This window comes from Megascapheus bottae, chromosome 28 (assembly GCF_031878675.1).
Source record: "Megascapheus bottae isolate mThoBot1 chromosome 28, mThoBot2.hap1, whole genome shotgun sequence".
Lineage (NCBI taxonomy): Eukaryota > Metazoa > Chordata > Mammalia > Rodentia > Geomyidae > Megascapheus > Megascapheus bottae.
In genome coordinates, this window is record NC_143536.1 from 3,250,055 (window position 1) to 3,274,300 (window position 24,246).

The 24,246-nt window shown below is 41.2% G+C and overlaps 1 protein-coding gene across 3 annotated transcripts in view; it reads left to right on the plus strand.

Moving 5' to 3' along the window:
• Window positions 1-24,246, plus strand: part of Clip1 (CAP-Gly domain containing linker protein 1) — a 73,498-nt gene that overhangs the window by 23,634 nt on the left and 25,618 nt on the right. For 2 of the 3 annotated variants that reach the window (XM_090319969.1, XM_090319967.1), the window contains 10 exons: window positions 2,538-2,642; window positions 7,718-8,662; window positions 10,388-10,504; window positions 12,552-12,609; window positions 13,098-13,181; window positions 14,981-15,137; window positions 16,681-16,846; window positions 16,937-17,152; window positions 20,427-22,694; window positions 23,676-23,792. In XM_090319969.1, coding sequence (XP_090176095.1) covers window positions 2,538-2,642; window positions 7,718-8,662; window positions 10,388-10,504; window positions 12,552-12,609; window positions 13,098-13,181; window positions 14,981-15,137; window positions 16,681-16,846; window positions 16,937-17,152; window positions 20,427-22,694; window positions 23,676-23,792 — 4,233 coding nt within the window. The remainder of the gene's footprint in view (window positions 1-2,537; window positions 2,643-7,717; window positions 8,663-10,387; window positions 10,505-12,551; window positions 12,610-13,097; window positions 13,182-14,980; window positions 15,138-16,680; window positions 16,847-16,936; window positions 17,153-20,426; window positions 22,695-23,675; window positions 23,793-24,246) is intronic. The other variant, XM_090319968.1, reaches the window with a different exon arrangement.

A 24,246-nucleotide genomic window follows, 5' to 3' on the forward strand; every position in this document is an offset into this window, starting at 1 on the left:
AATTTTTAGAAGTCTCCCCCACCCCCATTCCCCCATCATGGGGCTTGGACTCGGCCTGAGCGCTGTCCCGGAGCCCTTCAGCTCAAGGCTACTACCCTGTCCCTTGAGCCTCAGCCCCATTTCCCATTTTCTACTGGTTAATTGGAGATAAGGGTCTCACAGACTTTAGTGCCTAGCTAGCTTTGAGCCGCAATTCTCATATCTCAGCCTCCTGAGTTGCTAGGATTACAGACGAGAGCCACTGCACCCAGCATGAATTTTTTAAACCTTTTTTTGGTTGGTTGTGGAGCTTGAACTCTGGGCCTGGGCACTGGCCCTGAGCTCTTCAGCTCAAGGCTAGTGCTCTACCACTTGAACCACAGCACTTCCAGTTTTCTGGTGGTTAATTTGAGATAAGGGTCTCTATGGACTTTCCTGCCCAGGCTGTCTTTGAACTGCGATCCTCAGATTTCAGCCTCTTGAAGTAGCTGTGCCTGGCAGAAGTTTTTAAATTTACCTTTTAAGTATCCCACGATGACTTGTTTATACCCGGTTCATAAACAAAGTGACCCTTTGAATGTATTGAATTTCCTAGGGTACCACCAGTGGAGTGAGTAAAGATATAATTTTGACTTTCACATCCCCACTTTCTCCTCAAGTTCTGCTCTACTTGTTGTCACTTTGACCTCTGTTGTCATTTTCTCATTGTCATTATCCAGACTGATAGCCCAGGATAGTAAGAACTACAGAATATTTTATATTTTAAGTTAATCCAAATAACTTGCAGCTGTTCATGGTTTTATGTCCATGGTGGCTTCTTGGGTAGGGGAGTTGGGTGGGCTTAAAGCTACATTTAGTCTGATATCATGAACCTGGTAGGAAGAGGGTACCTTCTGGGTTCCTGTCAGATAATCTGGGTACAGGATGAGGATACTTGGTACCTGCATGGCCTCCAAGGCGCAGTTCTCCCTGGGATCTTTGTGTTGTCACTGTTTCCTACTTTTCTGAGCTGATATAAACAACTTCATTTTAGAATGGAAATTAGTCCCCTTACCGTTTGAGATTAATTTTTACTCTTTGTTCTTTAAGAGACTCAAAGAGACTGAGAGACTAAATATTTTCCCTCCCTAGCCCCTACACCCACAAGCATATAGTGTGAATAGTTCCTGTTGGAAGAAATTAGAATTTTTGGATCTCCTTTTTTTTTTTTTGTGCCAGTGCTGGGCTTGCACTCAGGGCCTAAGCACTGTCCTTGGACTTTCTCAAGGCTAGAGCTCTACCACTTGAGCCGCACCACTTACGGCTTTTTTCTATGTATATGGTACCGAGGGATCGAACCCGGATCTTTGTGCATGCTAGGCAAGCACTCTACCACTAGGCCAAACTCCCGGCCCCTGGATCTCCTTTTCATTTTATATGAGAATGTGGGTGAGAACCTTGCCCAGACACCGTTCACCTATTTCAGCAGAGGTCACTGCTCTGCCTTCCTTAGCTCTAGATTTTGAATTCTTTTATTAAGGTTAGTTCTTGGCCCTTGCTTGTGGCAAATTATATGCCAGGTCAAAGGGTTGGCTCTAAGCACGTGAACACTTAGAAAATTGTCACATTGTCTTTGCCGTATTACATGTCATTCTGAGGGTTGGGTCACTTTATTTTGTTCCAGTCCTGAGGCTTTGAACTCAGCCTGAGCTGTTTTTTGTTTTTTTTTTTTTTGTGGGTGATGGGGCTTGAACTCTGGGCCTGGGTGTTGTTCCTGAGCTCTTCAGTTCAAGGCTATTGCCCTACCCTTCAAGCCACAGCTGCACTTCCCATTTTTTAGAAGTTAATTGGAGATAAAAGTCTCACGTTCTTCATTGCCCAGGCTGGCTTTGAACTGCGATCCTCAGATCTCAGCTTCCTGAGTAGCTAGGATTACAGGCATGAGCCACCATGCCCAGATTTGATCTTCTTTTGGTCAAGGCTAGCACTATAATACTTGAGCTAGAGATTCACTTCTGACCCTTTTTTTGAGTAGTTTATTGGAGATAACAGTTTCGTGGACTTTCCTGCCCAAGCTGGCTTCAGACTACTGTCCTCAGAGTTCAATCTCTTGAGTAGCTAAGATTATAGTTGTGAGCCACCAGTGCCCAGTTTTTTGGTCTACCTTTTGAAGTCATCAAGTCGGTTGCATACACATTAATGTCAAGTAGCCATTTTGGGGTGGAGGGAAGATGATAGTTTAGAGGACTATTAACTATTCTAATATGTGCTGATAAACTTCACTTATCCATATAACATTTTTGGCTGCATGCATTTGATACTCCATCTTGCCTCATATTTTCCATTTTTTTCCTTTTCCAATAGACTAGCTCATGTCCTCTGCCCACCTTCACCCTTTTATGTATAGCGTACATCCTCACCCACTCCTCGCAATTTCATCATCTTCCTTTCTCCATTACGCCTTTTGTTCATCCTTTGGCAGAAGGAACTGGTGGCTCTGCATGCCGCTCTCTCTCCTCTTGTGCTGGCATGTCATGGTGGCACTGTTGTGTTTTCTTCCTCTTCCTTTTTACTAACAGACGCAGACCAAACTGGAGCATGCCCGCATTAAGGAGCTTGAACAGAGCCTGCTCTTTGAAAAGACCAAAGCTGACAAACTCCAGAGGGAGTTAGAAGACACTAGGGTAATGGTTTTCACTATTTCATGAAGCAGCCCCATGGGTGTGAATGGTGGACACGTCGGGTAACCTGCCTTGCTGTCAGCCTGAGCCTTGAGACCCAGTGGTTCAACCTGAGTTTGCTCTCAGTATTGCTCAGATCTTTATGCACAGAGTAGGCACAGGTATTCTTTTGATCTTTTGTCTGAAGCAAAGACTCATTCCTTTGGTTAACCCAACCAAAACCGCTATTTAAAAAAAAAGAAAAGAAAAACTTTACAACTACATAAACAGTATGGATTCCACAATTGCATTTGAGGTTCTTTGAAACACATTTCTTCAGTTTGCCACAAGCAGTCAATTGTCCTCTTGTTCTCATAGTCCTAGTAAATGGGTTATCAATAATTTATGTTTATTTCCTACCTTTTCCCTATACTGCCCGGGAGAGGAAATTGAAACATTGGCTCTTTTAATTTAAGGACCTTAATTTTAATGATAGCTGATCTTTCTTCTTATCTACCTCCTTTGTGTCACCTACAATATTGATATCTCAGTGGTTAGGAAGGATATTTGTATTGGGAACAGAATCACTTTTTACTGTCCCCATTTCAATGTGTTTGGCCCTTGAAGCCTGTTTTTGTTCATTTTTATATTGAATACCTGTAGGTGCTTACATCATGCCATGAACTGAGTGCTTCGCAAGTAGTAGTCTCACCACAACGCTAGTAGTGGGTAATATTCCCCTTGTGTTGTTGATAGTACTGAGCACAGAATGGTTAATTTGCTGAAGGTCACAAGTTCAGAGTAATAATGGAGCCAGGATTTGCATCTAGGCCATTTGGCTCTGGAGTTCTGTGCTCTTAACTACCACAAAATGGAGTTTATTGTAGAAGTAATTTTGTGCTGAGATAACTAGAGTCATATATGAAAAGTATTTATTCATATATACATTTACATTATGAATTTGACTGTGATTGTCTTTAACTTTAAAATTTCAAAAATTATTGTCTTTGATCAAATTTGTTATCTTGATTCTTTTGAATCATTAGTATTTATAGAAATTTCCATTATTGAGAAATCATTGATCTAAAAATCTAGAAAATTGAATAATCTTTCAATCACGTTTTTATGGAAAAGGTTCTCAGCCTAAAAACTAATGGCTTCTCCTGTATTTGGTAAGAAAAAGAGGTGTTATTTTGGTGCTGTTTCTTTTGTTATTTGAAAACTCAAAAGTTGATCTGGGAAATACAAGGGAATGATAAGATGAATGTTTTTTGATGTAACCAGATGATAAAGTAAAGATATTTGTGTTTTTTACTTCTAAACTCCTCTCCCATGCCTTAGTTTTGTCAGCAACCAACTTTGATGTTATCTTTATATTCAATTTTTGTGCAAGTCCCAGGGCTTAAACTTGGGGCTAAAGAACTGTCCTTGAGCTTTTTTGCTCAAGGTTGGTGCTCTACTACTTGAGCCACAGTTCTACCTCTTGCTTTTTGGTAGTTAATTGGAAGTATGAGTCTCATAAACAAAGACTGGCTTAGAACCATGATCCTCAGATCTTAGCCTCCTGAGTAGCTAGGATTACAGATGAGAACCACTGGCACCTGGTTTCTTTTCTGCTTTAGATAAAATGGCGTCTATCTAAGATATGGTTCAAGCACCTATTTCAAAAAACTTTTTTTTTTTTTTTTTTTGATCAGTCATGGGGCTTAGACTCTGGGTCTGGGCACTGTCCTTGAGCTCTTCAGCTCAAAACTACCACCTTACCCATGGAGCCACAGCAGCACTTTTGGTTTTCTGGTGATTAATTGGAGATAAGAGTCTCACAGGCTTAGTACCTGGACTGGCTTCAAACTGCAAACTGCGATCTTCAGATGTCAGCCTCCTGAGTAGTTGGAATTACAAGGCATTCACGCCCTTATGTCTGGCTCAAAACTTCTGTTTCCAAAAAAAAACCAAGAAACAAAAAACGCCCGTGTTTTCTATTATTGATCTTCATTCTTGATTTGCCAAGCACAAAATAACCATTCCTTTTAAGGAAGCACTTAAAATTCTTTTTAGCCAAGGAATCCAATTTATGAACACTGATGTTGTGGAAACATGAAGAAAAATTAGCAATGCTCCTGCCTTTTAGTTTTGACCAAGGGCAGGGAAAATAAAATTTCAAACTGAAGTGTGGTCTCTTGAGTTAGGAGTGTGGCTCAAGAGGTAGGAGTGCCTGCAAGGCCCTGAGTCCAAACCCTAATACTGCCAAAAAGAAGTGCTATTACATATGTGAAAAATAAAATAAAATATAGTCATGTTGGTTGTCCTGCAATTCTAGTTACATGGGAGATTAGTAAAATTGTTGGAAGACAGCCTGGACAGACATGTAAGAGTCTCAGTCAGCAATAGGTGCACATGCCTAGCACGTGCCATAGCAGGCTGAGATTGCAGTTGTAGGACTACTTGGGCAGAAAGTCCTTGAGACTCCATTTCGAATATGAGGCTAGCCATGGTAGGACATGTCTTGTTATAACAAGAAGCATAAAACAGGCAAATTGTGCATCCTGATGTCTCCTGGACAAAAACCCAAGGCCTTATCTTAAAATATCCAGTGCAGGAAGGTCTTGACACATGATTCAGAGGTAGAGCTACTACCTAATAAGCATGAGACCTTGAGTTCATACCCCAGTACCCCCCCCCAAAGTCATGTTAATATTTTCATTTACTTTTTACTTGGCATTGTCTCAATTTGATTATTATATAGAACTAGTACTCTATTGGACTTGCAACCAAGTATCTTACTTAGGCAAGATATGAGTGAATTGTCATCTTTAACCTGAAGCCTCTAGTTCTTTTTTTTTTTTTTTTTGCCAGTCTTGGGGCCTGAATTCAGGGCCTGAGCACTGTCCTTTGACTTTCTCAAAGCTAGCACTCTACCACTTGAGCTACAGCACCACTTCCGACTTTTTTCTATGTATGTGGTACCAAGGAGTTGAACCCGGGTCTATGTACATGCTAGGCAAACACTCCACCATTAGGTTACACTCCTGGTCTTGAAGCCTCTATAATGACCCTAAGACACAGTAATTTTATTTACCTCTGCGATCGTGAGTGGCTGAATGTGCAGTTTTTTCAAAAACCCTCACGCTTCTTTGTCCTCTCTCTCTCCTGGATCTCATCAGTGTTATAATCTGTGTCGATAGGCAGAGAAAATTTGTCTGTATATTCTTCCCAATAGAGGCAATGTGGAGAGGAGTCTGATACTGGAATAGTTCTGATCCTTAAAATGTGGGATCACTGGTATTTATAAATGACTTGTGTTCCCTTTTATTTCCCAGGTCAATCAAATAATTATTATACCAGAAGTTACCCTTTTTCATGTACTGAGCTAATTGCCTCGGTAGCAGTGGGGAATAATTTTTTGAGATGAAAATGATATGCAGGTTTACTTAAAAACTTCCAGCTCTCAAATAGAATAAAATTATGTGGAAATAGATGGGACTTTGCATTTTAGGTGTACATTCCAGGTGATTTAATGTAAACTCTAATAGTGAGAACCACTGGGTTAGGTGCAGATATCAAAATGCTGTTAGAATTAGAAAATCCATAAAGGAGTCCTTCTATAAGAATCTAATGCTTGTTGCAGGTAAGTAGTCTTTCTTTGTTATTTAAAGAAAAGTTAGTAATTCTCCTTTATCCAGTTTAGGCCTTTATTCTATAGACAATATATTATTCACTGGAATACTTGATAGTAATGAAGTGTTAGCCAATAGAAGTGTAATGAAAACCACATAGAACTACGATTTTATGACACCTACATTAACTGTGTTTAGTAAGTTACAGTTGAATTTTTTTTTTTGGTTGGTCATGGGGCTTGAACTCAGGGCCTGGATGCTGTTCCTAAGCTCTTTTGCTCAAGGCTAGCGCTCTACCACTTTGAGATGAACCACAAGGCTACTTTCAGTTTTTGAGTGGTTACTTGGCGATAAGAGTCTCACAGGGACTTTTCTGCCCAGGGCTGGCTTTGAACCATGATACTCAAATTTTAGCCTCTTAATTAGCTAGGATTACATGTGTGAGTCACCACCGACACTTGGCCATAATTGAAATTTTAATAATATATTTAAATCAGCATATCTAAAATACCATTTCATCCTGAAATCATGATTAAAAGATTATTAAGTGAGAGTGAGAAGCCCTGCATTCAAGCCTCCATATTGGCTTTAAAAGAAAAAAATGTATGGATGGATGTCCACATTTCTACATGTATATGTATTTATGTGCATATTATATATATGCATATATGTATATAATTACATATATAGTTTTATATATATAATGTTTTTAATGCCTGATTTGTGTATTGGAGCACATCTGACAGCATGTGAAATGAGCCACGTTTAGTGCTTAGTGGTGATGTGTGTCCACTGATTGTCCTGTTCACCATCCCACTTCTATAAATCACCAAGCGCATCGCCTGGGCGATGGGGAGCAGATGTATCTAGTAACTATTACCTTACTATCAGCTAATGGTTACTTCCATGATTTAAGTTTCTTTAGAGGAAAAGCAATTATTACTGGAGGAAGTTACGCTCAGTATCCATTTTTAGATTTCTTTAGCATCTCAAAGTTGTAGAAGTTTGCTGGTGCGATGGCTCACGCCTATCATCCTAGCTACTCAGGAGGCAGAGATCTGAGAATCAAGGTTCAAAGCCAGCCCAGACACAAAAGGACCTGAGACTCTTTTCAGTTAACCTCCAGAAAAAAAGGAAGTGGAGATTGGCTCAAGGGTAGGGCAGTAGCCTTGAGCTAAAGAGCTCAGGGACAGTACCCAGGCCCAGGGGTAAGGTGATACCCTTGAGCTGAAGAGCTCAGGGACAGTGCCCAGGCCCAGAGTTCAAGCCTCGACGCACCAAAAAAAAAAATGTTGTAGAAGTTTGCCACAGTTCTTAATTTTAAATTGGAGCTACTAGTAATGGTTTTAGGCCATTGTCACAGTGAGAGATAAGTTAACCCAGAAACATTTATAAGTTTGTAAAGGTCTTTACTGTGGAAAGAAAGCTTACCAGTGATTTGTTATTTAAGTGGTCTCTTTTTCTTTGGAATGCTGTTAATAGGTGGCCACAGTGTCAGAAAAGTCACGTATAATGGAATTAGAAAAAGACCTAGCGTTGAGAGGACAGGAAGTAGCTGAGCTCCGAAGGCGGCTAGAGTCCAGTAAACCTACTGGAGATGTGGATATGTCACTTTCCCTTTTGCAAGAAATAAGCTCTTTGCAAGAAAAGTTAGAATCCACCCATACTAACCACCAGAGAGAAATAACTTCCCTGAAGGAGCATTTTGGAACTCGGGAAGAGACATTTCAGAAGGAAATAAAGGCTCTACATGTAGCTACAGAGAAGCTTTCCAAAGAAAATGAGTCCTTGAGAAGCAAGCTTGACCATGCTAACAAGGAAAATTCAGATGTGATAGCTTTGTGGAAGTCCAAACTGGAGACTGCCATCGCATCCCACCAGCAGGCAATGGAGGAGCTGAAGGTGTCTTTTAGCAAAGGGGTTGGAACAGAGACAGCTGAATTTGCCGAGTTAAAGACACAAATAGAGAGACTGAGACTAGATTACCAGCATGAAATAGAAAGTCTGCAGAATAAACAAGACTCTGAACGGTCTGCTCATGCTAAAGAGGTAGAAGCCATGAAGGCTAAGCTGATGGCAATCATTAAGGAGAAGGAGGACAATCTGGAGGCCATCAAATCAAGACTGGACAATGCAGAAGACCAGCATCTAGTGGAAATGGAAGACACTTTAAACAAATTGCAGGAGGCTGAAATAAAGGTAAAGGAACTAGAGGTTCTGCAAGCCAAATGCAATGAACAAACCAAAGCCATTGGTAATTTTACATCACAGCTCAAGGCTGCTGAAGAAAAGCTATTGGATCTTGATGCCCTTCGGAAAGCCAGTTCCGAAGGTAAATTGGAAATTGAGACACTTAGACAGCAGCTTGAGGCAGCTGAGAAACAGATTAAAACTTTAGAGATCGAAAAGAATGCTGAAAGTGGCAAGGTTTGTATTGACAATCCTCCATCTTTTCTTTTCTTTTCCATTGTTTTTCTTGTTTTGCATTGTTACTTTTGAGTTGAGGTCATTCACCCCAAATTCCTGATCTCATGGAAACAAATTGCATGGCCCATCTAGTTGAGTACAGTTTAGAGTATCTTCTGAGGATCTCAAGTGTGATTTCATCCAAGTTGATTAGAGGAAATAATGGCCTGATCATTATGTGGATTTATGTTGGTATCTTAGAATCTGGTTACTTTTATCTCTGAGTAGCGATGTTGGCTTCCATTTAAGTGTAATGCTAATCTATACTTTGTTTGAAATAGGGAACACCCTAAGGCCCTGATGTTAAGGTAAATGTATGAATGAATAACATAGAGATTTATAAAGTTGGCTGGGCTTGGTGGTTTATGCCTGTAATCCCAGCACGTAGAAGACTTAGGCAAAGGGATCGCAAATTTGAAGCCAACTCAGATTATTTAGCAAGACCTTGTTTCAAAAAAAAAAACAACCCCAAACCCAAGTCATATTAAGTAATTTCCTCTGTATATACCTACATCTTATAAAAGCATAATATGAACTCAGTGACTCAACTAAATTAACATAATGTGATGAGTAATGTTCACAGCAGATGTAAGGGCACAAGCCCAATGCCTTTGCATTACTACTTCGATTTCATTGGAGTTACTTCCATGCTACATTGAAGACACCATCATCTTTTTGAAGAAAATCTGGGAAATGGAGCTGTGGCTGAAGTGGTAGAGCCCCAGTCTTGAGCCAAAAAGCTAAGGGATGGCCGGGTGCTGGTGGCTTACGCCTGTAATCCTAGCTACTTAGGAGGCTGAGATCTGAGGATTATGGTTCAAAGGCAGACATGAGGCAGAAAAGTCCTTGTGAGACTTTTATCTCCAATTAACTACTGAAAAACCAGAATTGATGCTGTGGCTCAAATGGTAGAGTGCTAGCCCTGAGTACAAAAAGACTCAAGGGTAGTACCAGGCCCTGAGTTCAAGCCCCACAACCAACATAAAAAGAATTTAATGAAAACTGAGTCCTGATGGCTATTTTCTAGCACACGTTAATATTTTTAAATACTTTATATGCCAATAGTGTAGCAAATAATACAGATCACTATTATAATGTACCCCCATTTCTATGTTAAGAGCTTTGGGGAGGAGGTTAAGAATTGAGCCTAGGGGCTGGGAGTTTGGCCTAGTGGTAGAGTGCTTGACTAGCATGCACGAAGACCCAGGTTCAATTCCTCGGTACCCCACATACATAGCAAAAAGCTGGAAGTGGTGCTGAGGCTCAAGTGGTAGAGCTCTAGCCTTGAGAAAGTCCAAGGACAGTGCTTAAGCCCTGAGCCCAAGCCCAGGACTGGCAAAAAAAAAAAAAAAAGAATTGAGCCCAGGACCCTAGAGCCCAGGCTCTAAGGCTCTATTATACCCTCAGCATTAAGATTCTTGACATCTAGAAATAAAATGGATCAAGTATAGAAATGCATCTTTAACTTTAGAAAAATAGCCATTAGGCAACCATATCTAGAATTAATTCTTTAAAAAGTTACTGGATTCTTAGAATTTAAAAAAAAACCCTTTTTATTCTTTTCAGTTTTGTTTCGTTGTGTTTGTTTCTCATAGATTTGTTTTTACATTTGTTTGTTTTTCTTTATCATTCTTTTTTTTTCCCTTTTGTTCATTTGCTTCTATACCATGTAATTCTGTATGTTAGGCTAGTATCATTACCAAAGAGCTCCAGGGGCAAGAGCTAAAGCTTACTAATCTTCAGAACAATTTGAGTGAAGTCAGTCAAGCCAAAGAGACTTTGGAAAAAGAACTTCAGATTTTGGTAAGTACCTGTTGGGTATCTAAATATCAGGATTTCTGGCCGTTTCCTGTTTGAAGAAAATCCATAAAGAAAGCTATTGTAGCCATTTCTTTTCTCCTTCAAAATCTTGATTTAAATTGAACATCTTAGTTATTGACTGATAAATACCCAGGGAGCATGCCTATAATCTTAGCACTTGGGAGGTTGAGGCAGGAAGATCAAGAATTTGAGGCCAGCTTCGGTTCCAAACAACCAAATAAACCTTGAGGGGAATCTAATCAAGATAAACTAGCAATTAAGGTAAGTATTGCTTTTCTTTCTTTTTAAGTCTTTTCTTGGCTTTTGACAGAGCACTGCTTTGGGATGTTATTGACCAGTTTTACTAAGCACAGAGACAATTACAGTTATACATCCAGTATGGTTTGGTTTCATTTGTGTTGGCTTTGGGGACCAGGCACCCCACTCTCATCTTTTTACTTCACTCCCCACACTTAAACCGTCCGGTCCCCAGAGGAGTCTGTTGATGAGGCAGAGTGCCATGCAGATAAAGCTTAATTGTATTACACCTTTGGAAATTACTTTTCCTTGGTACATTTGTTTTTTTTTTTTCTCCTTGAGAGACATTTTGGGGAGGAGGATTGGGGGGCTTGAACTCAGGGCCTGAGCACTGTCCTTGGACTTTTATTTTGCTCAAGGCTAGCACTCTGCCACTTGAGCCATAGTGCCACTTCTGGCTTTTTGTATGTATGTGGTACCGGGAATCAAACCCAGGGCTCCATACATGCTAGGCAAGTACTGTACTACTAGGCCAAACTCCCGGCCCTTGAGAGACATTTTAAAACATCTTTTCTCAACCTTTTCCTAAGTTTTCTACAACAAAATCCAATGTTGTTTAAGTCTGACGGAGAAGAATAGGTAAGCTTACAGAGAAACTAGATAGGAGAAATTGTATCTCCTCTACTTACCTTCCTGCTCTCCACTTACTAGAAGTTTTTGCTAATGACAGTGTGGGGCCGGGAGTTTGGCCTAGTGGTAGAGTGCTTGCCTAGCATGTACGAAGACCCAGGTTTGATTCCTCGGTACCACATACATAGAAAAAAGCCGGAAGTGGTGCTGAGGCTCAAGTGGTAGAGCTCTAGCCTTGAGAAAGTCCAAGGACAGTGCTCAGGCCCTGAGCCCAAGCCCAGGACTGGCAAAAAAAAAAAAAAATTACAACTGTGCTGCTCAGTTCAATTATTTAAAAAGTAAAATTTGAAATTCTGTTTCTCTGATGCAATAACAAATCCTAAATGCTCAGTAGCCATGTGTAACCATAGGTTAATAGAGAACATTTCACAACTGCAGAAAGTCCTGCTGGACAATCTTATATATAATGCTTCTGTTATTACATCTTAAGGAAAACATTGACTTGAGAATCACTATTCTGTGTTTTATGTTCTTAATCTGTGAACCTTTTCAGTTTAAAAAGTAGTGGATTCAGATTCCTAAGACATTAAGACTTGAATCTAGTTCAAACTTCTCAGGTTACTATCAGAAATATAAAGAATCCAAGCATTGGGGATTTAGCTCCATGGAAGAGCACTTGCCTGGCAAGTATAAAGTTTGAGTTTAGTCCTCAACTCAAAAAAAAAAAAAAAAAAAAAAAGCCGGGGATGCAAGATCCAGAGCTCTGAACTCTGTCTATTGTCTCAGGCAGATTTCTGAAAAGAAGATTGCTCTTAAAGGGTCAGCACCATGACAAAGCATGTGCATGCATCCACTGTATACATGTACCTGTATATACTTACACAAGTGTGCATGTTCATATGTTCACACATGTCTACAGGCATACATGCATACCCATTGCATGCACAGCACATGCACAAATCTCACTTAAACATGCATATGTGGGCATGTGTACTATATGCATTTGGTGGTTTGTTAGTGTCTATGTGTTTCAAGTAAATTAATCTAACAAAACAAAACCAGCCACAAAAAGTAGATGGTATTGTAGTTATTACCAATAGATTCTTTTCATCTTAATGTTTTGAAATCTTTGTATTGTGAATATCTGATTCTTTTTCTTTAGAAAGAAAAGTTTGCTGATGCTTCAGAAGAGGCAGTCACTGTTCAGAGAAGCATGCAAGGTATGTGTTAAGGAAATCTGTATAGAGCGTGTCCTACTCTCATACTGCAGCTGCTCTCAAGTGCAGAATAGACACTACCTGTAAAGTCTCACAATCCTAAATTTGCAGCACGCAGGAATACTGCCTTGCATTGGCTTCCAGAAGCCTCAGACTACTAATTCTTTCTTGACTTGTTCCATATTAAGATGTAAGTATTCCTTAGGGAAGTATTACTTAAGCTTTCTCATTGACAACTTTCTTGAGTTCCAATTGGAAGAAGAGAGATGTGTGGAAAAGGCATACCTGGGGCTCCTCTGACACACAGATGTGGGGAGTGACAGAGATGCACACTTGCTTCATTGTACATAGGTATGCTTCTCAATGGGACTTTTTAGTATTCCTGTGTTCTTAGGCCTCACAAGTGTGTCGTTGATTGGGCTGTAAGTCAGACATGTTCTAGTGACTGTTAAATATGAAACACATTAAACTTTTGGCTTTATCTTATATAGAAACTGTAAATAAGTTACACAAAAAAGAAGAAGAGTTTAACATGCTGTCTTCTGAATTGGAGAAGCTGAGAGAAAACTTAACAGGTAAGGAGATGTCTCTGGTGACTTAATCATTAAGTAGAGTAGGTTTGCTAGGATTGAGATAGTTGTCATTTGTTAGAATAACAGATCTACTAGTCAAGCATAACTACTTTACTTATTATGGTTATATAATCTTTGAGATCTGCAAACCTCAGCAAATCCTCTCTGCTGTTTCAAAATAAATAAAGAAATAAATTTTTTAAAAGCCAGAAATTAACACATCTCATCATGCCTGCTTTTTTTTTTTTTTTTTGCTCAGGACCTGCACACTGTCCTTGGGCTTTCTCAATGTTAATGCTCTACCACTTGAGCCACGGCAGCACTTCCAGCTTTTTCTATGTATGTGGTACCGAGGAATTGAATCCAGGCCTCATGCATGCTAGGCAAGCACTCTACCACTAGGCCAAACGCCTGGCCCTCCTGCTATCTATCCAAGCTGAAATGGTCTTCTATATGAATGACCTTAACAGCTGACCACTCACTTCCTGTCTTTTCCTCACTTCTTTCTGTGCTCAGCACAGCAGAGTGATCCATGTTTTCCTTCTTTAGAATTTTATTTTGAGACAGGCTCTGTAGCCTAGTCTGGTCTTCAACTCTGACTGGTTCCTCTTACTGCCTCTTACAAGCGCTGATGCAACACAGGTTTGTGCTCCCAGATGGGAGTGATCCTGTTAACTCCAAGTCAGATCATGTCACGTCTCTGCCCAAGATTGCTGATTCGTTCCCATCTCACTCACTGAAAGCTGTTGTCCTTACCCTTATCAAGCCCCAAGACCTGGAGGATTTCAGCTCAGACTCTCCTTCCCCTTGCTCTTTCCAGTTTGGCCATATTCATCTCCTTGTTGATAATGGGACTCTTCGGGCATGTTTTTTTTTTTTTTTTTTTTTTTTTTTTTTTGCCAGTCCTGGGCTTGAGCTCAGGGCCTGAGCCCTGTCCTTGGACTTTCTCAAGGCTAGCACTCTACCACTTGAGCCTCAGCACCACTTCTGGCTTTTTTCTATGTATGTGGTACCAAGGAATCGAACCCCGGTCTTCATGCATGCTAGGCAGGCACTTTAACCACTAGGCCAAACTCATGGCCCCTCTTCGGGCATGTTCTGCCCCACAGCTTTTGCCCTTGCCTTTCTTCCTTCCCTCCTTTGCTTCAGATCTCTTGTGTTACGATCTCAAAGGGGCTACTTCTAAGATCACTCCTTCCCAGCTCCTTCCCCTGCTTTCGTCTTTTCTCTCTTAGCACTTATCTCCTCCTCCTCCTCCTCCTCCTCCTCCTCCTCCTCTTCCTCCTCCTCCTCGTCTTGCTGCTCCTCTTCCTCCTCTTCCTCCCCCCCCTCTTCTTCTTCCTCTTCTTTCTTCTCCTTCTTTTGCCAGTGCTGGAGACTGAACTCAGGGCCTGAGCACTGTCCTGGGGTTTTTCCTCAAGGCTAGTGCTCTATCACTTGAGCCACAGCACCACTTCCAGTTTTTCTATGTATGTATGGAGGAATCGAACCCGTCTTTGTGCATGCTAGGCAAGCACTCTACCACTATGCCAAACTCCCAGCCCCTGTTATATTATTCTTTATCCTTTTGTTGTCTATCTTCTTTGCTAGGGTGTCCATGAGGGTTAGGGATTGGCATCTGCTACTATCCCTAGTGCAAGGTATATCCAATAAATTCTTGCTCTTAATACAGAGGTGCTATTTTTTAATCAATTTAATTATTAAGTAATTGTATGAAGAAGTTGCAGTTCTGTAAGTCACGTTATCAGTACAATGCATCTTGATCTGTGTCACCCCCAGAAGTGTTATTTTTGTGTATTCAGATATGGAGGCCAAATTTAGAGAGCAGGATGAAAGAGAAGCCCAGTTGATAAAAGTGAAGGAAAAATTGGAAAATGACATTGCAGAAATAATGAAGATGTCAGGAGATAATTCCTCTCAGCTCACAAAAATGAATGATGAGTTACGTCTGAAAGAAAGGTATGTGCATATGTTGGTGGCTAAGCTCCGCAACATCTACATGTTGAGAGGACACAAGGCTCGGGTTGGTGTCTTTCATGGATTCCTGACTCCCTCCTCTCACTTGTTTTGCTCTGGCTTTTGTGCTTGTAATGCTTGGATTGAGCCCGGGGCCTTGTAGACGTGAGGCAAGCACTCTACTACTGAGTTGAACCACATGCCTCTACCCTCTGTATTATTACTACTTTATTGTGTCTTTAACTGTTTAATCTTCTAAAATGGACTTTGCCTGTGTTCCTTGTCAAGATATATTGATGCCTGGCTTTTATTTTTAATGTGTGTGTGTGTGTGTGTGTGTTTTATTGGAGGTTGAACTCAGGACCTCAGACATGCGAATGCTCTACCACTTACTTGAGCTATTTACCCCAAACCTATTTCCTTTAATATGTTTATTTTTCACTCATTTTCCCTTACTGAAATGTAAGACAATAAACTTCACAATATAGTAGTTGTTACTTTGAATAATGTATAAGCACCACAGTTGTTAAAGTCATTTTCCAGGCAAGTTATTTTATTTTTTGTGGGTCATTGGGCTTGAACTCTGGGCCTTGGTATTGTCCCTCAGCTCTTCAGCTCAAGGCTACTGCCCTACCCTTGAGCCAAGCCTCACTTCCCTTTTTTCTAGAGATTAATTGGAGATAAGAATTTCAGATCCTTTTGTGCAGGGGCTGGCTTTGAACCTTGATCCTCAGATCTCAACCTTCTGAGTAGGATTAAAGGCGTGAGCCACTGTGCCCAGCTGGACTACTACTCATAAATTATAGAATCAATGATTGTGTAAATTATATAACCATTAATAAAATTGTTGTTCTTTGTGGCTCACACCTGTAATCCTAGCTGCTTAGGAGGCTGAAATCTGAGGATTTTAGTTCAAAGCCAGCTCTGGCAGGAAAGTCCATGATATTTTTTTATCACCAATTAACTACCAAAAAGGTGGAAGTGGAGCTGTGATTCAACTGGTAGAGCACTAGCCTTGAGCACAAAAGCTCATGGATAGTGCCCAGGCCCTGAGTTCAAGCACCAGGACTAGCCCACAAAAAGTATATTTCAGAGCCAGGCACTGTGGCTCATGCCTGTAATCATAGCTGCTCAGGAGGCTGAGATCTGAGGATCAAGGTTCAAAGCCAGCCTGGGCACAGAAGGAGATTCTTACTTCCAATTAACCTCTAGAAAAATGGGAAGTGGGGTTTGGCTCAAGGATACGGTGATAGCCTGAAGCTGAAGAGCTCAGGGACAGCGCCCTGGCCAAGTTCAAGCCCAGGACTGGCCAAAAAGAAAAACAGAAAAAAACCAAAATATATTTCTTACTGGGCATGGTACATACTTATAATCCCAGCATTCAGGAGGCTGAATTGGTAGCATTATAAGTTTGAGGTCCATCTGAACAACAAAGCAAGTTCTTGACCAACCTAACCTGTCTCAAAATATTTTTTTTATTAAAAATTAAATTAAAAAAATTTAAAACATTTTTATGGTTGACATCTCATGTTCAATCTTGTTTTAGATATGTAGAAGAGTTACAGCTAAAGCTTACAAAGGCTAATGAAAATGCAAGTCTTCTGCAAAAAAATATTGGGGAAATAACTCTTAAAGCTGAACAGAGCCAGCAGGAAATCACCAGAAAGCACGAGGAAGAAAAGAAAGGATTGGAAGAAAAATTGCTGGACCTGGTAAGGAAGAAGCACATGGAGCTGTTGTGAGGAGAGCAGGGTGGTCTGCGTGTGGCAGATTACTTAGTCCTTCTCTTGGGGCTTCTGCAGGAAAAGAAAACAGAAACGAGCCACGACCAGTGTCAGGATCTGAAAGCTAGGTATGAAAAAGCCAGTTCTGAGATGCAAACAAAGCATGAAGAAGTCCTGCAGAATCTACAGAAGACACTGTTGGACACAGAGGAAAAGCTGAGGACTGCCCAGGAAGAGAACAGAGGCTTGATACAGGAGATGGAGGAACTGAGAACACAGGCTGACAAGGCCAAAGTAAGTCCAGTAGGAGAGGTGATGCAGCTGTATGCCACTGTGTGATAGCTTGCTTGAGTTCTGCTTAGGAAGTAGCAGCAAATGGGACACATTGAGTTGTCCCCACATGTGAATGTAATTTCCTGTGGTCTCCAGTGCTTTCTGTCAGCTGCTCTTCCTTCTAGGAGGTGGTGATGATCACAGGTCTTGCCCCTAAGTGTGCCTGGTAGCCATCACTACCCCCGTGCTGCTTGTTCTCAGCTGTCACATCACCTCTTGCTCCCTGGGCTCTGTTGGCTTGCTTGCAGTACTCTCGAGTGGGTAGGAAAGCATCTTTCTCTAGTCTTGGCTGAACCTGCTGCTACCTCTCACTGGGTTTAAGAAAGAAAAACTACAGAAAGCAGAAGGCAGAGACCAAAGGAAACAAGTGAATAGTCAGAACTGGGGAGAGCCTAGCTGAATGAATGGGGCTCTCATCAGAAGAGCCTAAAGTGAGAACTATAGAGAGTTTTGCATGGGCCCAGAAAATCTTTGTGAACCAACTGACAAGGAAGTTGGGACCCAAGAAAGTATCTTATTAGTTAAGGAGAAGTTGAATTTTAATATGTGGTACTTTAACTCTAGTAACTTCCGAAAATTCAACCTTTCTACTGTTATTTGCCCCCTCTCCTTTTTTTTTTTTGGTCGGTTGTGGGGCTTACACTTGGGGCGTGGGAACTGTCTCTGAGCTCTTCAGTTCAAGGCTACTGCCCTGTCATTTGAACCACAGCACCACTTCTGGTCTTCTAATGATTAATTGGAGATGAGTCTCACAGACTGTAAATGCCAGGGCTGGCTTTGAACTGTGATTTTCAGATCTCAGCCTCCTGAGTAGCTAGGATTACAGGCACGAGCCACCATGCCCAGCTTGTTACTTTACTTTTTATGGTTTAAAGAAAAGTAAATGCTTGTCTTTTATGCATTTAGTAGTAAGAAATTACAAAAAGAACTTGAATCCAGTCTCACTAAACTCCTGCTGTTATGGCCAATGGGTGTTCAGACATTGACAATTTACCTAGCATTGTTAGCAAGGAGCTGGTTTCTGCAACACCAGAACCATCTACTGTTAAATAAGTGAACCCTGGTTATACATGTCAGAAGTTGCAACTTCTCTCTTCCACATCCTGCGAATCACAACTTTCTCTTTCCTCTTAAAAACACCTCCAGTGCCAAGCATTGGTGGCTCACAAGTGTAATCCTGGCTACTCCTGGGCAGGAAAGTCCCTGAGACTCTTATCTCTAACCACCAGAAAATAGGAAAGAGAGCTGTATCTCAAAATGGTAGAACGCTAGCCTCGAGCCCGAAGAGCTCAGGAACTGTGTGCAGGCCCTGAGTTTAGGTCCTATGACTGACAAAAAAAGAATTGCAAATCCAACTCCTCAGTTACACATTGAAAGTGCTTAGTAATGACATGACTATTATATAGGACAACATCTCAGAAAATTCTGGACTGTGCCAGTGTAGACATTGGGGTCAGATTATCTTAACAATCAGTATTTTAAATTTTCTTTATTTTTAGTTATGAAAGCCCAGAAATTATCTGCAGTTAATATATATAATGGGAATAAATCATTTTTAGCCTGGTGACTTTATGAAATAAAGTTTTGCAATTAGTTTATAAAAAAGTGATTTGGCCAGGAGTTTGGCCTAGTGGTAGAGTGCTTGTTGCCTAGCATGCACGAATCCCTGGGTTCAATTCCTCAGTACCACATACACAGAAAAAGTTGGAAGTGATGCAGAGCCCAACTGGTAGAGTGATAGCCTTTCAAAAGCTCAAGGACAGTGCTCAGGCCCTGAGTTCAAGCCCAGGACTGGTAAAAAAAAAAAAAGAAAGAAAATAAAAGAAGTGATTTTTCCTTGGTAACCACCATCCTTTGTTAAAGTAGACTCAGTTTTTATAGTTATGTGGTAGTGGAGGGTTTTTGGTTGTTGTAGTTGCTGGTGATTATACTTGTAGCCTCCACATGCTGAGCATGTGCTCTACCACTGAAACTATACCCTTGTCTAAGAACTACATTTTACCCAGGCCCAGGGGTAGGGCAGTAACCTTGAGCTGAGGAGCTCAGGGACAGCGCCCAGGCCACCTAAGACCCATCCAAAAAAAAAACAAAACACATTTCTATAAATTATTCTCTGAGGGTGTGTGTATACATGCATACACGCATGTGTGTACGTGTAGGGGCTTGAAGGGAGGGATTGGGTGCTGTCCCTGAGCTTTTGGGCCAAAGCTAGCACTTTTTACCACTTGAGCTAGAGCTTCACTTCTGGCTTTTTTGGTGGGGGAAGGAGTGGGGTGGTGGTCTGGGGCTTGAACTCAGCCTGGGCACTGTCCCTGAGATCTTCAGCTCAAGGCTACCACCCTCCCCCTGGGCCAAGCCTCACTTCCTGTTTTCTAGAAGTTAATTGCAGATAAGAGTCTCAGGTCTTTTTGTGCCCTGGCTGTCTTTGAACCTTGATCCTCAGATCTCAACCTCTTGAGTAGCTAGGATTACAGGCTTGAGGCACCACACCCCGCTCCACTTCTGGCTATTTGATGGCTAATTGGAGCTAAGAGCTCATAGACTTTCCTGGGTGGGCTGGCTTCAAATTGCAACCCTTAGATCTCAGCCTTCTGACTAGCTAAGATTACAGGCATGAGCCACTGGCGCCCTGCTTAGGAATGCTTTTTACAATGCCTATAGTGGGGCAATTGAAATGGCTGGAGAGAATCATGCCCTGATTTTAAAATCAAGATGCTATTTCTTTCTTGTAGGATGTTATCAGGGATAATTCTACAAGGTGTTTTGAAGATAACACAAGCCAATAAGCACTTTGCAAAGCTAAATTTCCTTTCTATTACCTTTTTTTTGGGGGGGGGGAGCGATCCTGGGGCTTGAACTCAGAACCTGGGTACTATCCCTGAGCTTCTTTGTGCTCAAGGTTAGCGTTCTACAACTTGAGCCACAAAACCACGTCGGAGTACTTTATTGGTGATGAGTGTCTCGGGGACTTTTCTGTCTGGGCTTGGCTTCAAACCTTAACCTCAGACCTTAGCCTCCAGAGTATCTAGGATTCCAGGCCTGAGCCACTGGTGCCCAGCCGTATTATCCCTTTATGGGATCTGTTTGTGTAGTGTCTTCCTTTTGTTATTTTATGGTTTCTGTGCAGCTGACTGGAAGAATTTAAACTTTGACAGTGTATATTAAGTTATTTGGGCTTGCATTTGTCTGCTTGATTTCATTTTGTTTCCATTCTTTCCATCTTGTGTTTCTGTAGTCGCTAACTTATTTGTTAACATCAGCCAAAAAAGAAATTGAACTAATGTCAGAAGAGCTGAGGGGTCTGAAATCAGAGAAGCAGCTTCTTGCACAGGAAGGAAATACTTTAAAGGTAGAAAAAGGTTCACTTTTATCAAAGTTGATAGAAATGGAAGCCAAAATAACTTTGCTTCAGGAAGACCAGCAGAAGCTATGGTCAGTAAATGAAATTCTCAATTCAGAAAAGGAAAAAGTTTTCAAGGAGAAGCAAGATGCTGAAACGCTTTATAAGCAGGAACATCTTGATAAAGAAGCTTTGGCTATTGAGAGAGAAAAACTGCTTAAAGAAATCAGTGTTGCACAGGAAGAGCTTTTGAAGATTCACGTGGAGAATGACTCTTTGCAAGCCTCCAAGGTGCACATGCAGACGCTAATCGAGGAGCTCCACTTCCGCACAGATACTCTGATAGCTATGTCTGAGAGGGCTCGGGTAGAAAAAGACCACTTGGAAGATCAGATCAAGAAGCTTTCTGCGGAAAACCTCATCTTGACAAAAGACAAGGACGACATCATTCAGAAACTTCAGAGTGCTTACGAGGAGCTTGTCAAGGATCAGAAAGCCTTAGTCCACGAGATGGAGGAGCTCACAACAGAGAAGAGGTCAACAGCTGAGAAGCAGTTAAGCCTTGACAACATGTGTCTAGCCCTAAAGGCAGAACGAGAGAGCCTTCTCCAAAGCAACAGAGACCTGCAGCTGGAGAAGGACACACTGCGTCAGGGTAAGGAGAAGCTGAGTGCTAGTCTGGAGGCTGCCCTGCAGGTTAAACAGCTCCTCGGCACTGAAGCTGATGCTTTGCACACACAGCTCGACTGTGCCAGCAAAGCACTCAGGAAGGCTGAGCTGGAGACGAGGCAGCTTCAGGCTACAAATACAAGTCTTACAAAGCTCCTGGAAGAGATTAAGACGAGTCGGGCAATCACAGACTCTGAATGTATCCAGCTTCTCCATGAAAAAGAGACTCTGGCTGCTTCAGAGAGGAGGCTTCTGGCTGAGAAAGAAGAACTTTTAAGCGAAAATAGGATCATTGCTGAAAAGCTCAGCAAGCATTCTGAAGAAGCCATCCATCTTGAGATGAATCTCAATGACAAGATCACTTGCCTAACTTCCGAGAAGGAGCTGGCTTGTCAGAAAATTACTAAGCTTAAAAAGCAACAGGACAGCCTCTTGAGAGAAAAATCTGCACTGGAAGTACAAAATGGAGATTTACTTTCTGAGAGAGAAAGTTCCATCAAAGCCATAGGAGACCTTAAAAGGAAGTATGAGCAAGAGGCTGCAAGCCGAAGAATAATTGTTCAGGAGAAGATGAAACTACTCGGTAATATCGATGCTCTGAAGAAAGAGCTTCAGGAGAAAAAACAGAAAAACCAAGAGCTAGAGGCCAGTAAGTGTGACCTCTCGTTAATGCTGAAAGAGGCTCAAAATGCAAAAAAGGATCTTGAAAAAGAACACACCAACATGATGCAAGCAAAGGAGAATTTGAACGCTGAGCTTAAGACTTGTTGTTGTGAAAAGAACATGTTGCTGAGGGATGGTTTGAACCTGCAAGAAGAATGTCAGAAATTAAATGAGGAGATTCATACAATGCAACAGTCTTTAATCCTGGAAAAAGAGGCCAGAGCAAAGGAAAATGAGTCATCCGTGTATGAAAACAATAAACTTCATGGGAGAATGGTGCTCTTGGAGCAAGAGGTAGATGGGTTAAGGGTGTGTACGGAGAAGCTTCAATCTGAGAATTTTGTACTAATCCAAGAAAAGACCAAATTGGAACAACAAGTGGTGGAGATAATTAAGGAAAAGGAGCTCTTGAGTGGAGAAACAGCTCAGCTTGCTGCCAATATAGAGACCCTGAAGAGTGATTTTGCTGTTTTGTCCAAGTCCAAGTTGGAACTGCAGGAATTGCACAGCTGCCTCACCAAGATCCTGGATGATCTTCGTCTGAACCACGAGTCAGCTGTGGCTGACAGAGCCAAGGTCCTGCAGGATAACAAGAATGTCCTGGCTGAGAAAAGAGAAATGCTGCTGAGAAATGATGAGCTCCTGAAGGAGAAAGAGAAGCTGGAAGAAAGCTATTTTCTCCTACAGAAAGAGATTAGCCAGCTGGCCAAGACCAACAGCCACATTTCGGCCAACCTCCTAGAATCTCAAAGTGAAAACCGTACTTTGAGGAAAGACAAGAGCAAGCTTACCCTTAAAATTAGAGAGCTTGAGACTCTTCATTCATTTACGGTAAAGTGAGAGGTTCAAGTATCGAACACTGGGACCATTTACTAACACTCTGCACTAACGTTAGTAGTTTATGTGATTTTTTTTTTCCCTCATTGCTACTTATGGAAGTCTACCCAGTTAAATCAGTGCAGACCCTTCCTGTCTCATCTGTCTCCAGCTGTTCATTGCAGTATAGAAAGGCAATTCTTTACTAAATGTCTAATTGTAGAAGTTTCTCCATTTAGTAAAAGAAATGGCAAATTGTGAATAAAAAAGATATCTTTTTCAATTTAAGGGAAAATTTTGCAAAAAAGTTAAGGACCTAAGATCAGCAGTAGATGGGAACATAATTACATGAACCAAGTGAAACTACAGGCAGTACATGGAAAGATTTTATTTTTTACTATTTAGCAGCCAATATGCATTATTTCCACATGCACACATCTTTTTTATTCACAGCCACAATTACCTATACCTTCTCTCATAGACTTTCCATTAAGTAGTTCTCATGAAACACTTGAGCTTTACATTAAAATTGCCCGAATAATTTACATTTTTATGTAAAAAAATTGTCATCCTAAATCGAATGGTTTCAAGAGCCCTAAATTTGAAATACCAAGAATTTTGAACTTAGAAGCAATAAATGTGATGAAGAGACATCAGCTCTGTGGGGAATTACTCTTCATTCTCACTAGTCTTGTCTAATGTAAGTCAGAATGATGAGAGCAAGCTTGCCAGTGTAACTTGGGATGTAGATGTAGATTTAGAAGAATATGGAAATGACTTATTGAGAGATGCCTGGAAAAGGTTTGTAACTTTGTTCTACCTCAGAGTACGGATCGTTCACATGTCTGTCACCTTCACAGTTGGGTTGATGGTTTTGATCTCTGTGTGTATCCCCTAGCCGCTCAGACACTGAGTGCTGCCTGAGCAGCACAGCCTGATTGCACCTGATTGTCAGGGAGAGACTTCTCCTTCTTCACAATGTTTTCTTGTATTTAGGCTGCTCAGACTGCAGAAGATGCCATGCAGATAATGGAACAGATGACCAAAGAGAAGACGGAAACTCTGGCCTCCTTGGAGGACACCAAGCAAACAAATGCAAAACTGCAGACCGAAGTAATCAGATTTAAATGGTTTTTTGTACAAAGAAAAGCTTACCAGCTTTGTGGAATGTTTGATCACTAACTCAGGACTGTGTAAACTTTTGATGTATTGAACTCATACAGGTTTGATCTGTGCTAGAGTCTAATACACCACATCCATGGTAACACTAAATAAATTGGATTACTTCATTACTTATTTAGTAGGAGCAACCTTTAAGAATTGAGGCAGAAACCCTGATAGTGTGGCTGTCAAAGAGAGTTATTTAGTGATAGCAGCAGAGAGAGGAGTTGCTGATGACATCCCTAGTTTCTGTATCCTTTATCTTGTATCACATTGTTTTTCCTCAACATCTCCCACACTGGAGCCACTAAATTCTAATCCCCAGCCTTGATGTAGGCCTTTTCTAAGCCTAGTTTAATATTGATTCCCTTTTGTGGCATTTTGAATTAGTCACTTCTGGAGCTGG